Raw genomic sequence first — 21,896 nt, 5'->3', positions numbered from 1 at the left:
TGCAGTAGTCTAGGCGGGAGAGTACCAAGGCCTGGACCAGGAGCTGGGTGGCGTAGTTGGTGAGGAAGGGTCGGATTCTTCGGATGTTGCTCAGGAAGAATCGGCAAGTGCGTGCCAGAATGGAGATGTGCTGGGAATAAGAGAGGCAGGGGTCCAGGGTGACTCCGAGGTTCTTAGCGGAGGAAGAGGGAGAGAGTGTGGTAGATTCCAGAGGAACAGAGATAGAGAGATCAGAAGAGGGGGAGGAAGAGGAGGGAAAGAAAAGGAGGTCAGATTAGAGAGGTTGAGTTTGAGGTGATGCGAGTGCATCCAGGAGGAAATAGCAGACAGACAGGTAGGGGATGGTGGAGTCAGGGATGGGGAAGGAGAGGAAAATCTGAGCAGCATCAGCATAGAAATGGTATGAGAAACCATAGGATGCGATGAGGGGGCCCAGGGAGCGGGTGTAGCGAGAGAATAGGAGAGGACCCAAGACTGACCCTTGGGGGGGCTCCTGTTGAGAGGGCGAGGTGTGGAGGTTGTTCCACGCCAGGTTACCTGGTAAGTGTGGTTGGAGAGGTAGGAGGACAATCAGGCCAGAGCAGTGCCAGAGATTCCCAGGTCAGCGAGAGAGGATAGTAGAATAGAGTGATCGACAGTGTCAAAGGCAGCAGAGAGGTCGAGGAGAATTAGGACAGAGGAGAGAGAGGCAGCTCGGGCAGAGTTTAGTGAGTTGGTGACAAACAGGAGGGCGGTTTCAGTGGAGTGAGCAGTGCGGAAGCCAAATTGGAGAGGGTTAAGTAGAGAGTGGATGGACAGGAAAGCAGAGAGCTGGCGGTATACAGTCCGCTCGAGGGTTTTGGAGAGGAAGGGTAGGAGGGAGACAGGACGATAGCTCTGGAGGGAGGTGGGGTCGAGGGTAGGTTTTTTGAGGAGGGGAGTGATAGAGGCTTTCTTGAAGGCAGAGGGAAAGAGACCAGAAAGGAGAGAGGTGTTGAGAAGGGAGGAGATGAAGGAAAGTAGAGCAGGAGCAGCAGCTTGAAAGAGGTGAGTGGGGAGGGGGTCCAGGGCACCTGGAGCAAGGAGGAGACGTCAGAGTCTGAGAGGGGCGAGAAGGTGGAGAAGGAGGGTGAGTTAGTAGGGGATGCAGTGGGTGTAGGGGTTGGAGCAGGAGTGGGTGCGGGGGATGGAGAGGTGTTAAAGAGTTTGCGGATATCTGAGATTTTAGAAGAGAAGAAAGAGGCAAAGTCATCAGAGGAGATAGAGGAGGAGGGGGGGAGGGTAGAGAATAGTTTACGTATAGACTAGGGCCTCAAGTTGTACTCTTTTTTTTTACCAGTTTTAAATGTCATCCCCATCTTTTAATATTCTCACAATACCAAACAGCATTCTGAACTCTGAAGTAGTTTAAAGAAGGAGCTCCCATTAAAACATGAATGCATAGGAACCTTAAAATGAGCGACATTGCACAAGTGGTCCAACATATAAAAAACACGAAAAAGAAAAATTCTGCCAACATTCTCTATAGTACTTCAATGTCAGGTGAAATACCTTACGGAACACACATTTCATTTTCTTCAGAATACACATCCTATAGACCAGTGGTTTTGAACCTTTTTTTTTAAACCGAAGCCTACCCCTTCTGTCTGGAGGTCTCAAGAACCCCTTTACAATTTTCACTCTACTGAATGGTACCACAGCTGCAATGAAAGGCAGAATAATTTGATTAACACATTTATTTGTTTATTTGATATATCATTTTTGTCACAGCAGTTTGGGTCTGACACACTGCTGGTTTAGGACAGAATACCAAACAGTAATTCATAAAACTTGTAATTACAGGTCTTTGGATGCGTGACTCAAAACACAGTATTTGTGAATCTCTTCGGAAACACTTGGCAAAGCTATTATAAATAATCCAAAATAGACTGCACTCTAAATGTTTGTCACGTTACCATTTACTTCCCATCTCAGCATAATGATGTGTGGCATTTAAAATGAGCAGGACATACCGCTCTCCATAGGCAGAATCGCCAGACGCCACTTAATAGAAATAATGCCATCGTACAGGTGGATGATCATTTGGAAACTATACAGTCTACTAACATTTGAGCTGCTAAACCAAATTGAAATATTTATGCAGAGTGGTTTAGAGATAATATATACTACCATGAAAAAAAAACAATTCCAGGTCAGTACTTTCTTTTACTTTCATTTTTATTTGTGCATTTCTGAGTCGTCCTGCGTGCCCCCAGAGACGGTGGCTGGTCCTGCAGCCTGGTTGCCGTGTTTACAGCCCTGAACTCTTCACAGAGCTAGAAGGGGATTTCCGTAGGGCCAGAAATAACACTTCTCATCTGTTATTTGTTTTACTGTCCCCCCGGGGTGACTGAATTCCCCTTTCTCGATCAGTGAATCATCTGGTTAGCACCAAACTCTTTTGTTTCCAATCCGTGACAATTATAAAAAAAGCACTGCACTGTTTCATCGAATCACAGGAACTTTCCCTGCTAAGAGGAGCTACAGACAGGCCACACTTCCCTGTCTGAAGGCTGCAGAGGGAGGGAGTCCACAGACTCTGTAGACAAAGGGCCTGGTCCATTTAAAGGTTTGACAAACAGGGTGTGCAACATTAAAAAAGAAAAATCTCAGTGTCTCATTCATGGTATTGGGATTCTCATTTTTATAATGTTTCAGCTCAACCTGGTTCCTAGCAGTCTCTACTGAAGCCCATTCCAAGATGCTTCTAGTTCTCCTCACTGGTAAAAGCACGGCCGTATGTTGTGCAGAGTGTCACACAGTCAGGGGAGAGCAGGGGACCCTATCTGCACTGCCCCCTGGTTTATAATCCCAATACATGAATAGAGTTGATCTCCTTGTGTTTAGGAATCAACTTGTCCTTGACATTTCGGTGACTCCAAAGAAGTTCTCTGAGTTTGCACATGTTCAAAGTGGAGCCACAGAAGGTCTGGGTTTATTGCTTCAGGGTCATCACTCTTTAAGTTGATTCGCAGGTCACCACTAAGCAGTCATATCATTTTATATGGACTGTTTTATGATTGTGTGATTGGCCTTCCTTAAAAGATTTTAACAACACAAATCTAATAATAATAACAAAAAGCTAATAATCATAATGTTGAAATGATTCACAAATACACCTCTCAAGATTGAGATGTCCAGTTTTAATTCCAGTTAACCATGTGCGTGTCTGTGTTGGGTTTACTGGAAATAGACCCCAGTCTGCTTCACTGTGGCTCCCAGACTTGTTGAGCCTGTATGCATCGTTAGTCAAGCAGAACCCAGGTGCTTCAAACACACCAGCCTGAGGGGGTAAAGAAACTACAAAATGACATCGCAAACGTCTGCCATAAGCCATAATAGCAGTACAGTATTTCATGTCAGACTTCGAAACGTCACATGTTTCAATTTGTCAGTTTTTTATATATGGAAAACTACAAAGCTGTATGGAAATCAATATGTTAACACAACATCATTCAGCAGGTTTCATTCGACTTTATGAAGCAAAATTAGTTAATTTATTGGGTGATGCAAAACTTTTGCCCTTAGCTGTAGTTTGAAGTTATCATTTTAATATGCTGTAGGGCTGTGTTTCATTCTGTTGTTGTCAGTATCACTGATTATCAATAAAGTAGAATTAAGACTCAAATGACTTGTAATTGAAACTTAAAAAGATTAGTTTGATTCCCAAACACAAACATACGTGTATTAAAGTTCCATTCCATTTAGTTATCTAAGGCGGTCTCTGCATCAAACAGCAGATTGTAAGGTAAAGGCCAAGGTAATCTGTTTCTGCTTGTCCTTTCAAATACAGATCTACCAGATTCTGCAGTGCTGTTCTCTGGGATTCTAGAAAACCAAAGGTTTCTAGGAAATCACGTGGAAAAAACACTCCCTCCCTTTCTCTCCCTCCCTCCCTCTCCCTCTCCCTCTCTCTGGCTCTGCTCCCAGGCACAGACTTCCTGCCCCAGAGCTAGCACAGTACTGTTTAAGATTGTGTAGTTTGCAAATACAAACATCAGCGTTTGCTTCCTTGTCTAAACCTCCTTCCTTTCCACTATAGCTCTGGTTTAAAGTTGAACTGTGTTTCAAATAAAAAACAACACTTCCCTTTTTATTCTTGTTGATATTTCTCATAGCTTTTGGTTTTAATGAGAAGTTAAAGAACAAAGCCGATGCTGGCGTGCTCTTGTGGTAAGGGCTTGTACTTTCCCAGCAGTAGATAGATGAATTTACCTTCCATGTACTTTTAACACATGATATGTGAACTACACTAAGGAATCTTCTGTTGCAGGTCTTGCTGTCCTGGTAGTAACCAGCCAGCTGCTTCCTTTAAAGATTCACATGCTTTGCCACCAGAAAGATTCTTTGACCCCCAAAGATAGGTTAAGGCAAGGCAACCTAGCTTCTTTTACACAGTGTAATATGTTTTATGACAATGCAAGTTCTCTGTGTGTTTCTGTCAGAACTGCACATTTGAGACCTGTATAGGGAATGGAAATGCATTACAGGTAAGATTGATGAAATTATTTTGTCCACTGCGACCATGTTAAGCACTCTAAAACAGGGACCAGCTGAGTATTTGAAAGATGTGGTTAGTTAGAATGCATCCAGCCTTGACTTGATGAGGTAAGTGAATATAACATTAAGTGGGCAACATGATTTAACAAAATTTGAGGTGGCTGAATCCTGAAATGGATGTTATGTATTTTAAAGCCTTTGAAATGAGTTTAAATAAAAACGCTATTATCATTTTCCATGGTTTTTATTTAATTGTGATGCTGTGTATTTTATACATTGGTAAAACTTGGCAACATCTCCCTTTAATATAAACAGGATGTGATGAACCCAAACATTGATGTGTCCAGAAGTCGAGCCTCTAATAAGACTTAAAAAATGCAAAACTTCCTTTGATGTGTTATTCAAACAGCTTTACTGTGCTTTCATTTTTCTTCATTTAAAACAATAGTACCATTCTCTATGTGGCATGTGGGGTGTCTGTTATTGTGTAAGAGTGTCATCTTGTGCAGTTTGGGCAAGAAAAACATGAATCTAAGGTGAATTGTTCTGGCTACCTAAACGGCAACAAGAGAACCCCCCGCCCCCCCCCCCCCCCCCCCCCACACACACAAATACACACACAACGTAATAACTGCAAGAGCCCCCCCCCCACACACACACACACACAATGTAATAAATGCAAGAGCCCCCCCCCCACACACACACAAATACACACACAATGTAATAACTGCAAGAGCCCCCCCCACACACACAAAACATAATAACTGCAAGAGACTGACCCCACACACGCACACACACAACGTAATAACTGCAAGAGACCCCCCCACACACACAAATACACACACACACACACAACGTAATAACTGCAAGAGACCCCCCCCCCACACACACACAACGTAATAACTGCGAGACCCCCCCCCCCACACACACACACAACGTAATAACTGCAAGAGCCCCCCCCCACACACACACACAACGTAATAACTGCAAGAGACCTCCCCCACACACACAAAACGTAATAACTGCAAGAGACCCCCCCACACACACACACAACGTAATAACTGCAAGAGACTGACCCCACACACACACACACACAACGTAATAACTGCAAGAGACCCCCACACACACACACAACGTAATAACTGCAAGAGACTGACCCCCCCCCCCCCCACACACACACACACAACGTAATAACTGCAAGAGACCCCCCCCCACACACACACACACACAGCGTAATAACTGCAAGAGACTGACCCCCCACACACACACACACACACAACGTAATAACTGCAAGAGACTGACCCCCCCCCACACACACACACAACGTAATAAATGCAAGAGACCCCCCCCACACACACACACACACACAACGTAATAACTGCAAGAGACCCCCCCCCACACACACACACACAACGTAATAACTGCAAGAGCCCCCCACACACACACAACGTAATAACTGCAAGAGACTGACCCCACACACACACACACACAACGTAATAACTGCAAGAACCCCCCCCACACACACACAACGTAATAACTGTAAGAGACACCCCCCCCACACACACACACGCACAATGTAATAACTGCAACAACAGACTCCACACACACAATGTACAGTGGCTCTCAAAAGTATTCACCCCCTTGGACTTTTCCACATTTTATTGTGTTACAACATGGAATCAAAATGGATTTAATTAGGAGTTTTTGCCACTGATCAACACAAAGAAAGTCCATAATGTCAAAGTGAAAAATAAAATCTACAAATTGTTCTAAATTAATTACAAATATATAACGGAGAATAATTGATTGCCTAAGTATTCACCCCCTTTGCTATGACACACCTAAATGAGCTCTGGTGCAACCAATTGTCTTTAGAAGTCACATAATTAGTTTAATGGAGTCCATCTGTGTGCAATTAAGGTGTTTCACATGATTTCAGGTTAAATATACCTGTCTCTGGGAGGTCCCACAGTTGGTAAGTACATTTCCTAACAAAAACTACATCATGAAGATGAAGGAACATTCAAAGCAAATCTGGAATAAGATTCTTCAATAGCACCAATCAGGGGTAGGATATAAGAACATTTCCAAGGCATTGAATATCCCCCGGAGCACAGTAAAGTCCATTATTAAGAAATGGAGAGAATATGGCACAACTGTGAATCTGTCTAGAACAGGCCATCCTTAAACTGAAGGGCACTAGTCAGGGAGGCCACCAAGAGACCTATGGCAACTCTAAAGGAGTTACAGTCTTCAACGGCTGAGCTGGGAGACGCTGTGCATACCGCAACAATAGCCCGGGTGCTTCACAAAACTGGCCTTTATGGGAGAGTGGCAAAAAGAAAGCAATTGTTGAAAAAAACTCACATCAAATCTCGGCTAGAGTTTGCCAGAAGGCATGTGGGAGACTCTGAGAGCAAGTGGAAGAAGATTCTATGGTCTGAGACCAAAATAAAGCTTTTTGGCCTCAACACTAAGCGCTGTTTGGCGCAAGCCTAACACTGCACATCATCCTGAGAACACCATCCCTACTGTGAAACATGGTGGTGGCAGCATCATGCTATGGGGATGCTTCTCTGCGTCAGGGCCTGGAAAGCTCGTGAAGATAGAGGGCAAAATGGATGCAGCAAAGTACAGAGAAATCCTGGAGGAAAACCTTCTGAAGTCTGCAAGAGACCTGGGACTTGGGAGAAGATTCATCTTCCAGCAGGACAATGACCCCAAACATACAGCCAAAGCCACACTGGAGTGACTTAAAAACAAAAAGGTCAATGTCCTAGAGTGACCCAGTCAAAGCCCTGACCTCAATCCAATTGAGAATATGTGGAAAGAGTTGAAAATTGCTGTTCACCAAAGGGCCCCATCCAACTTGACGGAGCTTGAGCAATTTTGCAAAGAAGAATGGGCAAAAATTGCAGTGTTCAGATGTGCAAAGCTGGTAGAGACTTATCCAAATACACTCATGACTATAATTGCTGCCAAAGGTGCCTCTACCAAATATTGACTCAAGGGAGTGAATACTTATGCAATCGATTATTTTCTGTTTTGTATTTGTAATTAATTTAGAACAATGTGTAGATTTTATTTTTCACTTTGACATTATGGACTTTTTTTGTGTTGATCAGTGGCAAAAACTCCTAATTAAACCCATTTTGATTCCATGTTGTAACACAATAAAATGTGGAAAAATCCAAGAGGGTGAATACTTTTGAGAGCCACTGTACATTGTGTGTGTGGAGTCTGTTGTTGCAGTTATTACATTGTGCGTGTGTGTGTGTGGGGGGGGTGTCTCTTACAGTTATTACGTTGTGTGTGTGTGGGGGGGGTTCTTGCAGTTATTACGTTGTGTGTGTGTGTGTGTGGGGTCAGTCTCTTGCAGTTATTACGTTGTGTGTGTGTGGGGGGCTCTTGCAGTTATTACGTTGTGTGTGTGTGTGTGGGGGGGGGTCTCTTGCAGTTATTACGTTGTGTGTGTGTGTGTGTGTGGGGGGGGTCTCTTGCATTTATTACGTTGTGTGTGTGTGTGGGGGGGGGTCAGTCTCTTGCAGTTATTACGTTGTGTGTGTGTGTGTGTGTGGGGGGTCAGTCTCTTGCAGTTATTACGCTGTGTGTGTGTGTGTGTGGGGGGGGGTCTCTTGCAGTTATTACGTTGTGTGTGTGTGTGTGGGGGGGGGGGGGGTCAGTCTCTTGCAGTTATTACGTTGTGTGTGTGTGTGGGGGTCTCTTGCAGTTATTACGTTGTGTGTGTGAATACTTTTGAGAGCCACTGTAACTACTTCCAGCAGACTTTTGCAATATAATTTTGTAGTTTCTTTGATTACATGATGTTAAATAAAATATCTAAATTATGTTCTTATTATTATTATTATTATTATTATTATTTTTAAACTATGTCTCAATCTTAATAATTTTTGCCCCATTTCAAATTTCCCCTTTCTTGCCAAACTACTAGAACGAGCTGTCAGTAGGCAATTAAACTGGCATCTGACTGCTAACAATCTTTTTGAACCCTTTCAATCTGGTTTTCGACATCTTCATAGCACTGAGACTTCCCTGGTCAAAGTCACTAATGATCTGTTAATGGCTGCTGACTCAGGTGCATTATCAATTTTAATCCTCCTTAGTGTGACATTTGATACTGTAAATCACGAGATCCTACTTGATAGATTAGAGTGTTTATTTGGCATCTCTGGCACTGACTCTGGCATTTTTACACAGCCGACTCAAATCTATATTAATTCTAAACCTGATACCAATGTTGCTGCCTCTGCCCTAACTGCCTGTATCTCTGATATAAAAAATTGGATGTCGCAAAAATTTTTACATCTTAATTGTGACAAGACTGAGGTAATGCTGTTAGGTACTCCCCGCCAGCTAGGAAAAACCAATGCTTTAAATCTGTCTGTTAATGGAACATTGCTTGAGTTCAGATCTAAGATGAAAAATTTGTGTGTGATTTTCGATCCTGGGTTAACTTTTGAATCGCATGTGCTAAATACTGTCAAGGTTTCTTTTTTTCACCTTAGAAATATTGCCATACTGCGCCCCATGCTTTCTCTACCTGCAGCTGAAAAACTGGTTCATGCTTTTGTTTTCTACAGGATTGATTACTGTAACGCCCTGCTCGCTGGGGTGTCTAATAGCATCCCCACTAAAATTCAATTTGTCCAAAACTCTGCAGCCAGAATTTTGTCTCGGTCCCGCTCGAGATCACATTACTCCTGTCTTGGAGGCCTTACACTGGCTGCCTATCGATTCAGAATTGATTTTAAAATTTTACTGCTGACATATAAGGCTCTTCATGGGCTAGCTCCGACTTATCTGTCAGATCTTTTATCTTTTTACACTCCTACTCGCAACCTCCGCTCTGCTGATCTCAGACTGCTGTGTGTCCCGCCTGTTCGACTATGCTCTATGGGCGACAGGGCCTTCTGTTGCTATGCTCCCAAATTATGGAACTCTATTCCACTAGAGATCAGGGACTCGGCTTCTTTGAGTGTTTTTAAAGCTGATTTAAAGACTTCCTTTTTTAGGAAGGCGTTTTTATGATTTTTATGATTTGTTTTATTTCCTTGTGCTTTTTTAATGTATAATCTTTTTATTTATTGCTGTACTATTAATTGTGAAGCGCTCTGAGATGATTGCTTTTAAGGGCACTATACAAAATAAAGTTTATTATTATTATATTATTATTCCAAAGATTTTAGGTGATGCAAAACTTTTGGCCATAGCTGTATGTGTATGCATTGATACATTTAAAAATGTTCCCAACACTTCTTATATTATGTGGATCCTGATTTCTGTAATAATGAAATGCATCAAGTCCTGTAAAAATAAGGTGTACTTGATTAGCACTCAGGGTTACAGTTCAGCTTGGTAACATCACATTCTGAGATCAGCGGGTCCTAATTGTGTTAGAACAAGTTGTTACCAACTTTTAACAAGAAATGCCTCAAGCTTCCTTAGTAAGCCTCAATTTCAAGAAATCCGACTAGTGTAATAGCTAAAAGAGTTTTGACATGCATACCTTATTTGCACAATATACATCAGTCAATCAATCAATCAATCAATCAATCTATTTTATATAGCGCCTTTCATAGTGGACCACCATCACCAAGCGCTTTACAAGATACAGTAACAAAAAAAAGGATGAAATACAGCGAAAAATGCATAATACATGAAATACAGTGAAAAACAATGCACAATACAGTAAATACAAGACTAGGATGTAAAAAGAATTCAAAAACATTGTGGATGCGAGGAGAAAAAAAATAGCAGCAACAACACAACAGCTAATAACAGATATCAGGCTTAAGAGCATGGAAAGCAAGGGCTCCCGAGTGGTGCATCTGGTAAAGGCTCTCTGTGTGAAGTACAGGATGCACTCGATGTCTTGAATGCAAGCCGAGAGCCAGACCATGGCAGAGGGGCTTCCAGGGTCCAGTTTGAAGTAGAGCTGGGTGTCGTCAGCATAGGAGTGAAACATGAGGCTGTGCTGGCGGATGAGGTGACCCAAGGGAAGCATGTAGATGTTGAAGAGAAGGGGTCCAAGGACAGATCCTTGAGGGACACCACAGGTGACCGGGTTTACTTAGATAAATCAATCAATCCTTATTTTTATATAGCACCTTTCACGATAGATTGGTGCTAAGCGCTTTACAAAGATAAAACATTAATAAATACTACAAAAAGTAACAATACGTATATATAGATTACATTTTGATATATTGCCAATCTACTTTGCGCTATATTGCAAATACCCTGTGAAAAAGAGGCACTGTGTGCCTGTCAGTCAGCTAATGAAGCGTGCAAAGGGAACAGGAGCCCCTGGCTCATGATCAACACTTTAATGGTAACTTGAAACGTGTTGCTCATGTTAACAATCAGATCTGAGGGCACTGTCTCACTAGAGATATAAGAACCCTTGGTCCAATCTGCAGGTGTTTAGGAGTGACAGCTTGTGGTAGGATTCCCAGCTGCAGGTGAATAGCACTCATGCATTTTGTATGCAATCTGAGATCTTTTGTAGAACTGGGACACTAGCCAAGTTACAATACTGTTTCTGTACAGGATCAAACTGTATAGCCAGGTTCTTTGTCACAATTAGCAAATTCAATTATATTCTATCACTCTATATTGTAGTTTCTGCTTCACTCATTATTTACCATGCTTGCTAACTATTCTAGCAAAGAATGCATCTCAAAAGACTCTTCGAGCCTCGTTGTGGGGAAGTGAGGTGGGGAAGCATATTGATGCTGCACATGCTTCAGGCACAGCTCTCCACCTATGGGCTTCTGTGAACAGTGCAACCCTAACACACTTCCCTACCTCAATTTGCCACAATCAGTCTATTCAGAAGCATTTTTCTGGAATAGTTAGTAAGCCTGGTATATAATGATACACCTATAGATATAATCATGCACACCACACTCAGAGTGATAGTTTATACACTTTATCATGCTACTAACACCTCATCATCTAGGTCTCCCATTATCGAATTGGTATTAAACTATTCACTGCCATTTCCTTTTCTATACTGTTCTGTGCATGCTGTTGTTATACGTCATGATCGTTCTGGTTTTCATCATACAGATTGCTTTCATTTGAATTAGCTGGGGATGTGTACTCATACTGTAATATCTGTATATATTTACTGTTCTAAACTTCAGAAGCAGGCTCAGCGATCGTTAGGAAGTGAATAAAGCATTATAGATTCTACAAACCAAATAACAGGAACGAAATGAAATATTGCCAAATAGTAAATGGCATGTCTTTAAAAGCACAGGCTTCTCTTCAACTGGAGTGAGCAGTTTTGTCATGCTGTACTGCACAAGTACGAAACCGCCTCCACACAGCAGCAAGTCCCAAAGCTAAGAAAGCAGAACCTTGTGTATTCTACCAGCGATGACTCTCTTACTCACAGGCCTTCAAAAAGAGCAACATCCCTTTTCTTTGAACCACAAGGACTGTTTAAAATTTACTCTGAACAAACAGCCTTTCACTGGGATTCATTATTTATATTCGTTTCACTGTCGGCTATGAAATCCCTTCTGTTCTCAGAATCCAGCTGGGTTATCCCCTCTAGTTGTGAGTCAGTGTTAGAAAGAGTGTTAGGTAAGTACAGTGCTTCAGATCCTCCTCTGTATTAACAGCTGGTTATTCCACAGTGTAGTCTTATATGAACCCACTATTCTATATCCCAGGGTTCAGATCCCCTCAATCCTGCTTATCATTTCTTATCGTGTCACTTTGCAAGAGCTTGTAGAAAATATAGTATATCGAAATGCTAATTTGCAGTAAACTAGTTTTATTGCGACCTTAAACAGCTTTGTACTTTAGCTGAATACCTATTTCAAAGCAGACCTTCCATTTCTAAAGCAGATTTTTCACAGATGTTATTTTATACAATGTATTCTTGTTGCTGTTTAGATTTCCTTTTATTTTCTGATTCAGTCATCACATCCTGGGGACTGAAGTTTAGAGCATCACTAGAGCTCTGAGAATCATGTCTCAGCTTGAAGCACTTTAGTTATACATGTCCCCCAGGTAACACTTTACCCAGAGTAAATGTCACAGAAACCACATCTGGTCTAAGCCTGATCCAATCATGAAACATGTGGCATTTTCTTCTGCCTGCAGTAGAGCCTCAAACACCTTGGCAATGGAGGCTGTTAATTTGTCTGAAATGTCCTTAACTCTAAACATGAGTTTTCAATGGTTTTAATAAATGTGTGCAAAACAATACAAGGATGCAGCACAGCAATGCAATACTCATATTGCTATGGCCATGGTTAGAAAGGTACTATAAAGTGCTTTTTTTATTGTATTTTAAACACAGCGCAGTCATGCAGCTTGCTCAGCCATTCAGCCTCCTTTGGCTTGAAATAAAGACCTGTGTCTGTTTGAAACTAAAACTGCCCGTACTTGCTTTGACATCTGCCTCACCTTTCTGGTTTCATCTGCTGGTACAGTCATTTTGCCTCCATGACCAGCACGGCGCTTACAGGAGTGCCTATCTGGTTGCATTGCACGCATGGCTGAGTGATTGCACACTTCCAGCTGCAAGAGTGGTGTGCGGCAGAGCGGGCAGTTTGTAAGTTTGGTATTTAAGTGAGACAGGTTCATGATTACACTGTGCTGTGCCTAATACACTGTAGCATACTAAGAGTTCAAACACAGGCAGCTTGTTATTTAGGAAAAAAATGCTGAACAGTTAACAATGGAACTGGTATTTATTGAAGTGATCTTTAATTTAAATTGAAATATATATTTAAAAAAAAAAAAAGAGGATACAAAGAAAGAATTATAGAGATGGAGTTAAGAAAAGTGGATAAACTAAAAATCTACTAGACTATAAAAATAGAGATAAAAAGGTAAAAAGAGTCCCATTAGTAATGACTTACTCTAAACTTTTGCCCAATAGTTCTAAGATAGTTTGGAAAGATTCTACGTAATTCAGAAAAATTTAAAAAAGTATTTCTTAAGGCCCCAGTTGTAGCATTCAAAATAGAAGCTAATTTAGGTGATATTTTAGTTCACAGTAAACATAAAAGAATAATTGACAGAATAGGTTCTACGAACATGTGCACCAGTAGATGTAAAGTGTGTAAATACATAGACAAAAGTAAAAATATAATTAAACATAAGAACACCACATATCCACTAAAAACTAATACCTACTGTAAAAATAGCAATGTTGTTTATGGAATAGCCTGTGAAAAATGTGATGAAATCAACTATATTGGAGAGACTGGAACTACTTTATATAAAAGAATTCAGAACCACCTTTCATTAATTAGAAATATAAAAATGAATGAACCAATAGTACAGCACTTCACCAGTCAAGGACATGACATAAATGATGTAAAGTTTGTAGTATAAGAACAGCTAAAATTAGACAATGCGACATATAGAAGAATAAAAGAAAGTAAATGGATAAATAGACTGAACACAATTAAGCCAGCGGGACTCAACAGAAAAGAATGAACTAATTAACTTCAATAAATATATAACATTTAAATAAATAAACAAAATTCATTCAAAAGTTGTGCATGCTGATGCGCTGGGGAGGCCAAATCTAGACTGATCCTCAGAGACAGCATTGCATGATATAATAAAAATATAAGTTTATATAAAGTAATGTTAATTAGAATTAATACAGATTCAAAGATAGAAGTAAAAATGATGTCACAATATATAGAACACCATTACATCATGTAAGAATAAATCATGGCTTTGAATGTAAACAATAACAAGTAGTTGTCATGCCGTCAAAAACCTATAAATACCTCCAATGTTTTGATTCAAACACAGGCTCCCTTGAGAAAGATATGTACAACATATTGAAACGTTGGGGAGCTGGCTCTTTGAGCTAATTATATATATATATATATATATAATATATATATATATATATATATAAAGACAGACAAGTAGTAGGTGCTATGTTTTTAAAAAGCCACCAGGATGTGATGAATGAAGCACAAAATAAATCTAAACAAGATGCATCAATTACGATAACTCTTGTACTTTCTATCCTAAATGGAGATTGATAGATCGCACTCTGTGCGTTATTGATAACAGCCTGTTCTCAAGGAATCAGCGACAGGTTTAGCTTGACAAAGTCAGGATTTCATGTTGATTTCACTTGAAATGCATTTGAATTGTTTGGTGCTTCTGAAACTTCTGATGAAGGAAAATGTCTGAAGTCTTTGGCATGCTTCCAAATGATCTGCACACAGTTCTGGAGAGGTGGATCTGCACACAGTTCTGGCTCAGTGGATCTGCACACAGTTCTGGCCCAGTGGATCTGCACACAGTTCTGGCCCAGTGGATCTGCACACAGTTCTGGAGGGGTGGATCTGCACACAGTTCTGGAGGCGTGGATCTGCACACAGTTCTGGAGGGGTGGATCTGCACACAGTTCTGACTCAGTGGATCTGCACACAGTTCTGGAGCGGTGAACCTGCACACAGTTCTGGCTCAGTGGATCTGCACACAGTTCTGGCTCAGTGGATCTGCACACAGTTCTAGCTCAGTGGACCTGCACACAGTTCTGGCTCAGTGGATCTGCACACAGTTCTGGAGGGGTGGATCTGCACACAGTTCTGACTCAGTGGATCTGCACACAGTTCTGGCTCAGTGGATCTGCACACAGTTCTGACTCAGTGGACCTGCATACAGTTCTGGAGCAATGGATCTGCACACAGTTCTAGCTCAGTGGATCTGCACACAGTTCTGGAGCAGTGGATCTGCACACAGTTCTGGCTCAGTGGACCTGCACACAGTTCTGGCTCAGTGGACCTGCACACAGTTCTGGCTCAGTGGATCTGCACACAGTTCTGGCTCAGTGGATCTGCACACAGTTCTGGAGCAGTGGATCTGCACACAGTTCTAGCTCAGTGGATCTGCACACAGTTCTGGCTCAGTGGATCTGCACACAGTTCTGGCTCAGTGGATCTGCACACAGTTCTGGCTCAGTGCAGCATTGCTGGGTGGAATGATGCAGAAGTAATCTATTTATTCAATCTTCCAGAGTAAATAAAGTACCCATGGGGTCGGTTTCTCAAAATTTATAATCTGGAAACAGTGATCCAGATTTTGTAATCCTAAATTTCATGATCGAAATTACTTAAACAAAAAAAAAAATCCTAATTGTAATCTGGATCAATGTTATCCAAGGCGATTTACAGAGACTAGGGTGTGTGAACTATGCATCAGCTGCAGAGTCACTTACAATTACATCTCACCTGAAAGACGGAGCACAAGGAGGTTAAGTGACTTGCTCAGGGTCACACAATGAGTCAGTGGCTGAGGTGGGATTTGAAGTGGGGACCTCCTGGTTACAAGCCCTTTTCTTTAACCACTGGACCACACAGCCTCCTATTCCAGCAATGCCATTTTCTGAAAAAACATAATCTCGATCACAAAATATAGTATTACAAAATCCGGATCACACTTATCCACATAACAAGTTCTGAAAAACCGGCCCCAGGAGATACCAGAGAACATGTCATAATAGAGACAGACAGATCCTAATAAAGTGGCCGGCATGTGTATCTAAAAAAACCACTTGATTATGAAGCTTGAAAAGAGCATTCTTTGAGGCTTTGAGAGGGTGAGAATGTAAGTATTGTTGAGGCTCTGTGCTTCTGTCTTTATGTCATGGTGAGCTAGTGTGTCATAGTGCTGCTAATGTTGCTGCCGTCATTGGTTCTCTGTTTACCACCTGTCATGGTAGGGAAGTGAGAATGTTAAAGAATTTCCCAATACAGAGAAAGAAAAGTCATGTGTAACAGAAACTAGACAACACGCACATACGCACACGCAAATCCCAAACTTTCCTATGACCAATGCATTCCATACTTTAAGGTATATTCCACATTGCAGGGACACTGCTGTGTCATTCTAATGTATACTGTTAAAAACAAAAATCACAGTTCACAATTTTGTAATTGAAATGAACACCATTTCATGTGGAATAGCGAAACAAGGGAGCGCTCCATGTGAAATGACAGGGTCTGATATTTTCTCTCCATTTTACCCTCAGAAAAGAGATTTCAGGCTGCCAAGGACAACACTACACTGAATACTGTACCAGTCTGGGCAGTCACTCATTTGGGGTAAAAGAAAGAACAAATTCTCCATCCAGTGATTCAGCGTTGAAAATGGATCTGATTTGGGGTATCACTGCACTTGTGTGATGGATTGCTCATCAAAATCTTTTGCATATTTTTAGAGTGGAGACAATTTCTTCAGGGATACCAAGATATTTAGTGATCAAACAGTCTGATCGAGGCTAGCAGCAACAAACTCCCCATCCCCAGGTGTACTGCTTTCTTAGAAACAGGAGAACACGTCAGGGGACCATGCTACTTGTGAGATGTCTTGCTCATTGCATGTTTGGCATATTTTTACAGTGGACATGATTATCTATTCAGAGCTAGCAAGATATTTTGTATTATAAAGGTCTAAGTGAGACAAATGGGCAATACAACCTCCACCCCAAGTCTCAAATGTAATTCTCTTATCTGTCGATACACTAAAGGTTGCAGTAGCTAGCACTTACTAATATAAAAGCACTTTGGGTGATCCAGCCTACATTACACATGTCTAAGGGCCGCAGCCAACTAGAACAGCAACCCTGTAACTTAGTCAAAACACTCTAATAATAATAATAATAATAATAATAATAATAATAATAATAATAATGATAATAATACCACGTTTGATGAACTGCAATACCAATCACTCATAAATAGTAAGTATAGTATAGGGAAACAAACTCCTTTAAAAGCATGTACGCTTAATACATGATTATGGTTATGTTTAGGGTTCAGTGAGACAGCGTCACTGCAGTATTGCGGACAGGGTTATTTTGCAGACGTGCTGTACAGTGTAGTTGTTTATTGTATTACTGGTACGTACAATGTAATTGTAATACAATAACGCGTGTTTGATTGCAGTGACGCTGCATGAATGCTGTAGCATTTTTTTTTTTTTGGTTTACTTTGGGAATATTAGGGCAGTTAAATCGCTGTAACGCTCCTTGTCACAGTGTGACGCAGTGTGGTCGCGGAAAGCCCCTCAGTATAACACACCCTGCCTTCTGATTGGTACTCAGGTCATGTTTGGGACTGTCTAAAGCAGACTGAACTCAGACTGACTCGAACGTACAGAAGTGGTGGGCGTCTTTGTTGATCTCGGTATTGCTGTGCAAAACCATATTGTTTTATTTTACTGATCGATTTTTTGTTTTTGCGTTTACCTGAGAAGAGAAATGCATTTTGCCTCGGTACTCATTGTGAAGATGGCTATCGTCTTCTTTCAGGTTTGTATAAATACTTTAATCAACAAGTAGTTAAAATAAGCAGTATTTCTATAAAGTAGATTATTTAGTATTTGAGCATTAACCAAGTAGAGGTCTCGTGACACGTCACTAATACGGATATATTCGAGAAAGCTGTTCATTTTAGTAAAATGCTCAATTTCCGTGCAAGCTTGTGGATTCAAATATAAAAGGTGTGGTTCTATTAATATTTATTATAATGGCAAGTGTGAGGCAGTTTCCTGTTTTTTAAATTATGTTCGTATTTTTGTGTGGCTGTGGGGATTTCCTTAAAGCACAAATGTTCAACTCAATGAAATGAACATATTTATAACGACAAAAAAATAATAAGAAAAATGTGACTTTCTTTCTTGGTTTGTCGGTTGGCAGTGTTTAACAACAACAACAAAAAAATGACGTTATTGTTGTCTTGTGAGTTGTGTAGATCCTGGTTTCACTTTAGATTTTACGCAACCGACTTCAACGCTCTTCATCGTCTATTTGAATATGGCCTAAAATAATTCCCAAAATTGTACTGGGAAAATGCGACCAACGTACCTTACCTTTTTTGGGGAGGTACCGTGTAAATGGTATTAAATAATACAATATGAAGAAGGGCGTTTGATATAAAGTATTTAAATATACCACAGCAGTTGTGCATGCATCGTATAATGTACCATCGTTTTCTCGAATTAAGATTTATTTATTATTGTTGGTCGGCCGAGTGTTTAAAGGTTAGGGAATGATGGACTTTCTGTATTAAACAAGGGCTTTGTACGTGACTGACGCGGGACTTTCCACTCGCTTCGCGCCAGCTCGGTGTGATTGTGGTTGCTGTACATGTTCAAATGAGTAAAGTACATCCTGTTTGCAATCGCCTATATTCAGCAGACCGACAAACATTGACAGGCAAGGCCCGTTCGTTTAACATTGAAACTGGTGCTGTAGGTCAGCTTCACTCCCACAGTGTGGTGGTAGCAGCCCTGGTAAGAGGGAGGACAAGACTTGATGATCAGTCACTACTGGCAAATGCCAATATACTGTACATACAAATCCTGTCGCTCTGTATACTGTACATACAAAGCCTGTCGCTCTGTATACTGTACATACAAAGCCTATCGCTCGGTATACTGCACACACAAAGCCTATCACTCGGTATACTGCACACACAAAGCCTATCACCTGGCGTACTGCACACACAAAGCCTATCACTCGGTATACTGCACACACAAAGCCTATCACTCGGTATACTGCACACACAAAGCCTATCACTCGGTATACTGCACACACAAAGCCTATCACCTGGTATACTGCACACACAAAGCCTATCATTCGGTATACTGCACACACAAAGCCTATCACCTGGCGTACTGCACACACAAAGCCTATCACTCGGTATACTGCACACACAAAGCCTATCGCTCGGTATACTGCACACACAAAGCCTATCACCTGGTATACTGCACACACAAAGCCTATCACTCGGTATACTGCACACACAAAGCCTATCACCTGGCGTACTGCACACACAAAGCCTATCGCTCGGTATACTGCACACACAAAGCCTATCACCTGGTATACTGCACACACAAAGCCTATCACCTGGTGTACTGCACACACAAAGCCTATCACTCGGTATACTGCACACACAAAGCCTATCACCTGGTATACTGCACACACAAAGCCTATCACCTGGTGTACTGCACACACAAAGCCTATCACTCGGTATACTGCACACACAAAGCCTATCACCTGGTATACTGCACACACAAAGCCTATCACTCGGTATACTGCACACACAAAGCCTATCGCTCGGTATACTGCACACACAAAGCCTATCACTCGGTATACTGCACACACAAAGCCTATCACCTGGCGTACTGCACACACAAAGCCTATCGCTCGGTATACTGCACACACAAAGCCTATCGCTCGGTATACTGCACACACAAAGCCTATCGCTCGGTATACTGCACACACAAAGCCTATCACTCGGTATACTGCACACACAAAGCCTATCACCTGGTATACTGCACTCACAAAGCCTATCACCTGGTGTACTGCACACACAAAGCCTATCACCTGGTGTACTGCACACACAAAGCCTATCACTCGGTATACTGCACTCACAAAGCCTATCGCTCGGTATACTGCACACACAAAGCCTATCACCTGGTGTACTGCACACACAAAGCCTATCACTCGGTATACTGCACTCACAAAGCCTATCGCTCTCTGTAGGAGGTACAGTGATGCTGACATCTAACCATACAGCACCTGATCTCTACCACAGGTGTTTTGTGGCTTTGTGAAGAGGCGTATTGCAGAGCATTTGCAGTGTACGGTTGGACTGTAGTGACATTTTCAATGCTAGTTTTTCAGCTAATCACATTAACCCCAATGAGCTTAAATCAGGAGACTTTCTATTCAGTAGTTCTTTTTCTCTATGTCTGCTTTTCACTTGCTGGCATTTTAAAAAAAAAACGCTTCAATCTTTTTAAAGCAGTTTTATCTTCATGCGCCCTCCTGTCTGATCCAGTAAAGTAGCATTATTCAAAAATATGACTTAATGCCACAATTCTTTGGTTGTAAAGATTCATAGTTGCAGCACTGGGTTATATAGAGGCACCAAAAAATATGTGTGCACAGCTTTATACTGCACAGGACAAAAAATGAAAACTCCTGCTGAATTGAGCACACGTTTTCGTGTAAAAGTAAGAGCCCTTCATTTTTTATTACTTTTAGGAAACAGGTTAAATATTGCTGTGTGTGGAGATAAGGACAGTGCAATATTTGTTGCCGTTGCTCGTAATTGGGGCTTGATTTTTTCAGGTTTTATTTTTTGTTTAGTTTGGGGTTTTTTTGGTTTTTATTATTGTTTTACAAAATTGGTTATTTTCGGCTATTAAAAATAAACACCACTCAAACATATCAACTTTCGGTTTCTATAATTTAAATTACAATTTACCTTAATTGTAGTACTTTGTAACTGTAAGTCTAATGTAATTATTTAGGCTGCTTAATAATAATAATAATAATAATAATAATAATAATAATAATAATAATACAAATAAAAAAAAATAATAATAATAATAATAATACAACTTTTTACTTGGTGTCTACATTTAGGATTCAGGTAATTGTGAGAAGTAAAAGGTCCCACAAAAAGGGAGACAAAACCGAACCAGGTAACTACAGGCCAATAAGCCTGACACTTATTGTATGTAAACTTATGGAAACTATAATAAGATCCAAAATGGAAAATTACCTATATAACCTAGGTATGTTACCTATGTTACCAAGGTAACAATATCCTGGGAGACAGTGAGCATGGTTTTAGGAAAGGGAGATCGTGTCTAACTAACCTGCTTGATTTTTTTGAGGATGCAACATCGACAATGGATAACTGCAAAGCATATGACATGGTTTATTTAGATTTCCAGAAAGCTTTTGACAAAGTCCCGCATAAAAGATTCATTCTCAAACTGAACGCAGTAGGGATTCAAGGAAATGCATGCACATGGATTAGGGAGTGGTTAACATGTAGAAAACAGAAAGCACTGATTAGAGGAGAAACCTCAAAATGGAGCGAGGTAACCAGTGGTGTACCACAGGGATCAGTATTAGGTCCTCTGCTCTTCCTAATCTACATTAATGACTTAGATTTTGGTATAGTAAGCAAACTTGTTAAATTTGCAGATGACACAAAAATAGGAGGAGTGGCAAACACTGTTGCAGCAGCAAAGGTCATTCAAAATGATCTAGACAGCATTCAGAACTGGGCAGGCACATGGCAAATGATTAATAGAGAAAAGTGTAAAGTATTGCACACAGGCAATAAAAATGTGCATTATAAATATCATATGGGAGATACTGAAATTGAAGAAGGAATCTATGAAAAAGACCTAGGAGTTTATGTTGACTCAGAAATGTCTTCATCTAGACCAGGGGTGCACAACCTTATTTTTGTGAGGGCCAGATCACGAAAAAGACAACTGGCCACCATGTACGTTGTCAAATGCAATGCCTATATACAGTGCCTTGCGAAAGT

The 21,896-nt window shown here is 41.0% G+C and overlaps 1 protein-coding gene across 2 annotated transcripts in view; it reads left to right on the top strand.

The window, feature by feature from the left end:
- LOC117428173 (tumor necrosis factor receptor superfamily member 5-like) overlaps positions 1-21,896 on the top strand; it is a 44,603-nt gene that overhangs the window by 7,769 nt on the left and 14,938 nt on the right. The window contains exon 1 of one of the 2 annotated variants that reach the window (XM_059004210.1): positions 17,651-17,848. The exons of the other annotated variant lie outside the window; for it this stretch is intronic. Coding sequence (XP_058860193.1) covers positions 17,798-17,848 — 51 coding nt within the window. The 5' untranslated portion in view covers positions 17,651-17,797. Of the gene's footprint in view, positions 1-17,650; positions 17,849-21,896 lie in introns of those variants that run through there. 2 annotated transcript variants of the gene reach the window in all.

This window comes from Acipenser ruthenus, chromosome 29 (genome assembly GCF_902713425.1).
Source record: "Acipenser ruthenus chromosome 29, fAciRut3.2 maternal haplotype, whole genome shotgun sequence".
Lineage (NCBI taxonomy): Eukaryota > Metazoa > Chordata > Actinopteri > Acipenseriformes > Acipenseridae > Acipenser > Acipenser ruthenus.
This window is presented reverse-complemented; position numbering and strand designations above follow the sequence as displayed.